The sequence below is a fragment of the Camelina sativa genome, chromosome 4 (genome assembly GCF_000633955.1).
Source record: "Camelina sativa cultivar DH55 chromosome 4, Cs, whole genome shotgun sequence".
NCBI lineage: Eukaryota > Viridiplantae > Streptophyta > Magnoliopsida > Brassicales > Brassicaceae > Camelina > Camelina sativa.
In genome coordinates, this window is record NC_025688.1 from 22,558,637 (window position 1) to 22,566,581 (window position 7,945).

The 7,945-nt window shown below is 36.4% G+C and overlaps 1 protein-coding gene across 1 annotated transcript; it reads right to left on the reverse strand.

The window, feature by feature from the left end:
* Positions 249-5,276, reverse strand: LOC104781869 (homeobox-leucine zipper protein ATHB-14). Its single transcript, XM_010506640.2, has 17 exons — positions 4,692-5,276; positions 3,987-4,146; positions 3,750-3,865; positions 3,574-3,664; positions 3,382-3,477; positions 3,093-3,290; positions 2,859-3,014; positions 2,696-2,770; positions 2,500-2,606; positions 2,226-2,415; positions 1,948-2,136; positions 1,777-1,857; positions 1,551-1,691; positions 1,159-1,472; positions 945-1,059; positions 706-855; positions 249-622 (listed from the first exon to the last, which is right to left on the reverse strand). Exons 1-17 carry the CDS (start codon positions 4,907-4,909, stop codon positions 476-478), a joined length of 2,544 nt encoding a protein of 847 aa, XP_010504942.1. The 5' UTR covers positions 4,910-5,276; the 3' UTR covers positions 249-475.

Sequence of the window (7,945 nt, forward strand, 5' to 3'; positions counted from 1 at the left end):
ATATATAAACTTAATGTAATTTCTCAATTTATATATATACATATATTACTCAGCCGATCTTTTTCTTCATAATTTTTATTTTTGCTACATACTATGAGAATTCAATAGGTTATATATCTGCTGCAACATATATACACTCCAAACACCTATAACGGACATAGTCACATAGACGCATCAATTTAACATACAAGTAAGTACTTGTCAAAAGAAAATGTTCATGCAAATGTAAGAACATTTCGAAAGCAAACTAGCACAACAAAAAAAGACTTCATAACATTTAACATAATAATATCTTCTGCCATAACATAGGAACGAAAGAACAACCCATAAAGGATCATATATTAGTCATATTACATATTAGTCCTTGAATTTCAAAATACTTTTGAAGCATAGTGGCAACCTAAGTTTAATATCTTACATAAATAACCTTCCTCCCAAGGGGAAAATGGAGTGATCCGGTCTTCTTATTAATTCTTCAAACGAACGACCAATTCACGAACATGAAAGCTAAGCAGTGGTTTGATTCATCGTCTTCTAGAACTTTCCACACCGTTGCCTGCTCGTAAGACACCATCCTCCCCATGCTTGATGCACATACTCCAGCCGGAAGATGAGCATAGCCCTGTCAAACAAAATCAAGATTCAGAGTTAAACATCGATTTTCCAAGAACATGGCAAAAGGTTTCCCAAGGAAAAGACAAAAACCTGTTGCATGATCTTGGGGAACTCAGAGCAAAGAGCTTTACGACCAGACTCATCGAGGGTCTTGTCTAGCATTATGTCTTGAAGGGCTACAAGAGTAGTTTCCAGCATGTCTAAACCAGTCTGGTTTGCAAATGTGAAAACCGGTGAAGCCTGCAGAAGAGAGTGTCACTTGTCTCAAAAAATGCGAAACATGCCTCAGTCACTAATGAGAAATCTGAATCTGAGCCCTAGTCACTTACGTTTGTTTTGAGGGAGCAGCACAAGATTGCATCAGTGTGATTCCAGAGCTGATGGAGCAACGTGTCACCACTGGGTTGAGAATCAGAGCCAAAGAGACCTGCACCAGTGTGAAGGCTACAAAACCAAAAAAGAAAAGAGAAGAAGAGAGTTTCAGGTAAATAAAATAATCCACAGATTTTGTAAACAAAAACACCCTAGATCGCTAATAAGTACCTGTAACTCCGTGAGATCCAACGGACCAGAGTGAGAGCTTCAGGGGAAGTGGGAACAGAGATTGGACTGATACTGGAACCAGGACGAGGAGCAATGGCTAAAGCAACCCTTTGAATCGATCCTACTATGCTTCTCACATACTGACGTGCCATTGACGCAACACTATCTCTTGAATGGTTATCAAATGTAAACTGAAATGCTATGGTTATCACCGACCTAAAGTTACAGCCATTTGGGTCGGCTTCACCTGCTTGACGTGTGGATCCTTCTAAAGCCGAGGCTAAATCAAGTGTACGGTTTGCAGATGCACCGTTCTATATGACAGTAAAAATCTATTAGACTACTGCATCAAGAATATATATTGATCTTTAAATGGCGTTTAGATATATTACCGGAGTTGATTTATGTTCAAGAGGTATGACACGGAAACCAGATGGAAGCAAAGGTGCATCATCAGCAAATGATTCGTCTATAGGGGCAAAGACAAGCTGTGCACAACCTCCAACCACATTTTCATCAACACCGCTACAAAGCTGGAAAAAGAATCAAGGGTCAAAACATTTGAACAAGAGAACCAAGGAACTGAGAAACTTTGGATGTGAAACTATGAAGTAAAACCTGTAGCAAATACATATCCCGAGCTAAACCCATGTCTTCAGGTGAGTAAGCGTGACCTTCAAGTCTAACCACCTCAAGAGACTGAAACAAGCAATTCAAGAAATGTTTTAGGATTGTCAAACGAACGTATTTAGAGAGAAGAGAAAGTGAAGCTGTTCTATTCTTTTGTACCTCTTCATGTTCAACTGTCTGCGCAAGAGGAAGAATGACTTGATTACTTGGGAACCCACCAGCTCTAGCGCAAGGAACAGCAAACGGACTTGCTCTAAGCGATGCAGCAGCATAAGCATCAACACCATAATCAGCCCATTCAGAGCGGTGTTCTCTAAGGAACCGAATCAGCACAGCAGGAGGAACATTCTTGATGAAAGAATGAGATTCAAGTTGGTTAGATAAAGACTGAAACAGGAGATAAGATTTCACCATTAACAAATCCTTACGATATGTACCTGAAGCAACATAGATGCCTTGGCACAAAGCACGCCACTACCAAAGCTCGGAAGGAAGGAGTTACCGTACTGAGCACCACCGAACTTCCCAGGGGACAAGTTTATCATAACAGTAATATCCTCTGCGCCATCACTACCCATTGGCGTCCATCCATCATCCACAAAACCATTAACAGCATCATTGAAACCCCTGGAGTTCATCCATTTAAACAATCAGAATAATGAAAAATGAACACTTGTTAATAAGGCTATTCAAGTCAAAGAAGATACTTACCGACAAAGTCTTTGACTGAAGGTTCTTAAAACTGCAGGTTGACGCCCTCCACCATACTGAACTTCTCCACTTGTCTCTTGTGCAATTTGTCTCACATGTCTCAGAGCCTAAATTAGAATCCAATCATAAGAAAACAGCAGTATCCCAAGTTTGTCCGGGTCATTATATACTAGGGAACAAGGTTACTTGAACTTACAGCGACAGTCATTTTCTGAGCAAGAATCTTGGAAGATTCATAAAGAGGCCTCATGACTTCAGGGACACTCCAGGCCTTACAAAAACCAACCAGAAAACAAAGTCATGAACATATTATAAAAGAGAGCTGATATGTTTTGAAACCAATTTGAGTTGTCACTTACATCCAAATCAACATGATCAACAATGTGGAGAATAGAGCCACCACCCTCACAAGGACGGATAAGAAAACCGCTTGGTCGCATTTCAGCTCTCACAAAGCTTGAAGAAGGTGGTCCAGTGGGGCCACCAGTTGCAGAAGTAAGAGACCTCTCACAAACCTGAAGACAGTGAGTGAAGACAACATGAAGTAGTATTAAAATAGAAACCACAAAACAGATCCAAGACCAAGAACTCACCACATAGCTTCCATCTTCTAAACAAGTACTATATCTCAGCGTCCAAAAGTCACGAGCAGCTGCCAATGTTGTCGGAGCATACATCTGTGTGTATATAAGCTCGATAGTCCCACCGTTTCCAGCAGGTATCACACTCAGAGTATCCACACATCGACAATCACGGAGCCAAGATGGACGATCTTTGAGGATTTCAGCGACCTATAGTTATTTATTTTTTCAAACAAGATTATGTATTTATCCTGATCACAAACACAAACCATAGAAGAATGAAACAGAATCACACTTATACCTTCATGGGTTCTAAACTCACGAGACCGCAGGCACGTGCTGCAATTCCACTGCAATTGCGGGAAATAGCGACGATGCCAATAGAATCCGGACCAGGCTAGACCAGCAAAAGAAGGTTCAGTCAGTAACCAGTAAAAAAAAATTACATCTTTAAGACATCAGATTATACAACTTGAGAAGTTATATTTTTTACCTTCATCCCAATCATCTGCACCCAGTCAACAGCAGTTCCTGTAGCCTTGGAAAGGAACTCTGCAAGGGCCTCCTCTGCTATAGAAAGGAGACTATAACAACAAAAAGAAACCATATAAGTTGTCATATAGATTTCAACAAGCTGAGGGACATAAAGAGCAGAGAAGAAAAGCTCACCCAGCTGGGTTGTTAGCATCTCGTTGGAGATGCTGAGGATTTGAGTTTTGCTGTTGATGTTGCTGACCACTCACGACCACAGACTCACAGCTGTTGTCAGTGGTCGTCCCAGAAGCCTGCATTCCAAAAAAAGGTAACAACTTGTAAACAAAATGATTCATATATAATAATAATAATAATAATATATCACACAGATACTAATAGAATAGAGCAAAAAAAAAATAATGAAGACTTTACAGTGTGAAGTTGATGTTTCATGTGGCCATTCTCATAGACCAAGTGGGAAACTTGCTTCTGCAAACGATCATTCTCTTCCATCAAGAGTTTGTTCATAGCATTGAGCTTTCTGTTCACTGTTTGAAGACGAGCAGCTTCTTTCCTCTGCTTCTCTCGACATCTTAAAATCAAAAAGAAGCTGTCAGTAAACCAACAAAAAAAAAGGCAAAATGTATATGTATGATGTGAATTAATATGTTATTAGTGGATGAACAGAGACAAACACCATTTGACTTATAAACACATCCAATGATATAAAAAAGAAAAGATAATGTAATTTTTTTTCCATTTATCATTATCATAGTCTCTGTTCTAAGTTCTATTACATTTATTTTAACTATTTAAGCTTTTGACAGAAATAAATGTAAAGAGGAGAACGCATTCAAAGACAATTTGATTAGATGTCACTTTCTTGAATCTAGATTTTTTTCAACTGTATATGTGTCAAGGCGTAAACAAAACTTGAGAGATTTGTAAGACATGGATCTGCACTAAAATCTGAAACATAATGATCACTAAGATCCAGACAAGAACTACCCAAATATTACTAACTTTTCTAAGCAGTGAGGAAAATAACATTTAACATCTTCTCAGATACTCAAAATACAAACAAAAAATAAAAATAATTAAAGAAATAATAAGAAGAAGAAGATGAATTTAATTCACCTGCGGTTCTGAAACCAAACTTTGATCTGTTTAGGCTCGATGTTGGAGAGGATGGGACATTCTCGTATGAGTTGCTGTCTTCTCAGAGAGCTGGGCTTAGGGCACTCAGTGTAAACTCTCTCAAGAGCTTCCACTTGTTCCGGCGTGTACCTCACATACTTGCCGGAATCTAACCCATTATCAGGCGACTCTCTGTTCATCGTGTGGACCATCATCATAGCTCAAAATCTAAAGTAAAGAACTTGAAAGAAAGAAAAAAGGATGAAACTTTCAAATGGGGTGAAAAATTCGAGAAATACTAGGTTTTTTATTGTTGTTGTTGTAGTTGCTGGGTTCTTTTCAAGGGTAGGCTCTCTGAGTAGAGAGAGCCTCCACTCACGTTCATGAGATAATGGTGGTGAGAAATGAAAAAAAAGGAGTTTGGGGGAAAGAAAAAGAAATTAAAAAAGAAAGTTTAAATTTTTATTCCTTTCGGTTTATTTGGTGTTTCTTATAAGCGCAGCGCAAGGCAGAAAACGCCAGAGAGAGACAATGGCTGAGAGAGGAAGGAGAAGATAAGAGGAGCGAGCAAGTTAAAGGAAGCAAAGTAAGGGTCTTTATCATCTCTAGACGCCAATCTCGAGATCCTTTTAAGACATGGTCCAACCCAAAATATTAAAAAAAAAAAAAATCTGTAAAAATAAATTACCTTTTGTTTTTTTGTGTGGCGCGCGATAGAAGACACAAGATAAAGGAAGATAAAATATACTACTAACGAAGCAAAAAGTAAAAAATAAGCCAGGTGGGTTGAATTTTATAAAAGCTTTTACTTTTACGGTTCTCTACTGCAAGAAAATTTTTTTAAAAAAAAACTTTTTACAGAACAATTTAGTTACATAATGATGCAATGGAGTTTTTGAATAAGAAATGTTGTTATTTACAAAATCAATTACTAAGTACATACTAAATTTTATTATTTAATTCAGTAAAATATATTCTTGTTTAGTACGTACTAGTATGCAATTAAAGAAAATAATAGTTAGGATAGGAGTAATTAAAAGAAGGTGCAGGATAAAAAAGGGGGAAAGACAATAAAGGAGAAAAGCCAACATACGCAAAACAGTCTCTGCAAAACCCATCTGTTTTATTTTTACTCTACCCACAACAGTAATGATAAAAAAAATAAGTAGTATAAAATAACTAACTTAACAAGGATGCAGAGAGACAGGCCAATCTTTGTTTTTTACTTTTTTTATATTATTATTATATTTTATACAGAAGTATATGAAATTGTTGTCAGAAGAAACGGATATTTGACGAAATGGTTATTTTGCTAACTTGGGGAAAAAGAGAAAAAAAAAGCTGTTGTCTTTAGCGTCTCTGTGAGAAGGACATAACATAAGTTTGTTTATCTCTCCTCTTTCCTCTCTACTGTTTCTGTCTGATTGAGCATCATGATGGTGATTCTGATGTTTATACATGTTCATGTATATCATCATGTGTCTATGTACGTACATCTTTGGATGCATTAGGTTGATGATGAGATACTGATGAATGATGATGATGCAGCATGCATGAGGAAAACTGTGTGGGAAAATGTTACTAAAGCGCGTGAGAGGCGTGAACGGGTGGTGCGGCTTTATTTTCATTGATAATAAAGTTATAATCATGCCTTAATTTAAGACTTTTATGTTTTTAAAATATTGTTTTACGGAAATATTAAAACAATTAGTCTATGCTCAATTTTACAATCAGCTTTAGCCTTTTTATTATCAAAACTATGTACATGGAAACGAATATTTAGCACTATATATTTTGATTTCAATCTGATTCTTGGAATAAAAAGAAAAAAAAAAAAAAAAAAAAAAAAAAAATTGTGCGTTCTCAAATGCNTTGGCATTGGTCAGTACAAATCTGTTTAAGGGTTCTGTAACGAGTTGTACAAATCAATGTTCGGACAAACGGCTAACTTCTTATAACACTACGGTCCTACGTGTCTATACGGTAGGACAAGACCAAATACAAGTAATTTTGTAGTATTATATACAGAGAGAGAGGAATAAATGAAGCTAGGAAGAGGTCATGTGAAGTCTCATCATGAGTCCAACTTTGTGCATGCGCTTCGATTTTCTACATGGCAGATACCACCCACGTAGCCCCCCTATACATATACATACATACTCACCCTTTTCTTCTCTAGCTAGTGTTGTGTGCAATTAACCATATTATTTTTATTTTCATAAAAAGATTACAACTACTTTTCTCCATCGAATGCACGCAAAATAAATAAATTCTTTTCAAGTTTTATTCTTTCCATAAAACACCACTCAACATTAGTATTAAATTACACAATATATATTACGAGGTTTCTTATCGCGCCACTCAAAACATATTTCCTTTTGAGTTTGAGTTTTCTTTTCTCATCACGCGGCATTTTACTCTTGCATTTGCATGTACACCATTTTCATTTTGAACTATGGTCCTATATATATAACCTTATACGACCAGTTTCATTTTCATTTTGTACACCATTTTCATATTACTCTTTCCTCGTATATCGTCTTTGAACTATGGTCCCTAGTATAAGTATAACCCATGGAATGTGTTGTAAATGTTTTTAGAAATCACTATGTTTTTATCGAAAGTATATCATATATTTTGGTATTACAATAATTAACAACGATTAAACATAGATCATGTTTTACGTATTTTACTCACTCAAATACAAAAACCTGTGTAATAAGTAATCAGCAATTTGTATTTTGAATGTTCCCTGTTTCCTCGGCTCGAATCCTTTGAAAGGGAAAGAAGGGATACACCCATAACGCATTATACATAATGCAGTGCTCTTTAACCCTCTTATCTAAAAGGCTTTGGATGCTTTCATAATAAGGAAAATAAAGAAACCATAAATAGAGTGCATAGTTTGGTTGCTGGAGGAAAAAAGAATGTCAAACCTTTTAATTTGACAATATCTATCTTTACAAAATAATAATTGGCTTTGTCTATATATATTTTTATTTGTTGTGCCAACTTTATATTTTTAGCAAGAGGCATGGAGCAAGAGAGTACCCCACTGGGCCAAGTCCACTCACTCTTGTTCCCATGTCACACATTACATTGCTTGATTTCCCAAATTTACAATGTTTTTTCTTCTTCTTCTTCTTTTGTTGGTGTCATTTTCCACCATTTCTATACTTCCTTTTGGAGCTCCATTATAGATCTATCTTGTTTCACATGTGATTTTTTTTTTTTTTTTTTTTTTTTTTTTTTTT

Bases quoted from the DNA above. Each gene is read 5' to 3' on its own strand.
- LOC104781869 (XM_010506640.2), bottom strand. From the start codon at position 4,909: ATGATGATGGTCCACACGATGAACAGAGAGTCGCCTGATAATGGGTTA. The intron at 4,147-4,691 runs GTGAATTAAATT...TTTGATTTTAAG, and splicing joins GTTTGGTTTCAGAACCGCAG to ATGTCGAGAGAAGCAGAGGA. The intron at 2,137-2,225 runs GTACATATCGTA...TCTTTCATCAAG, and splicing joins AGGCATCTATGTTGCTTCAG to AATGTTCCTCCTGCTGTGCT.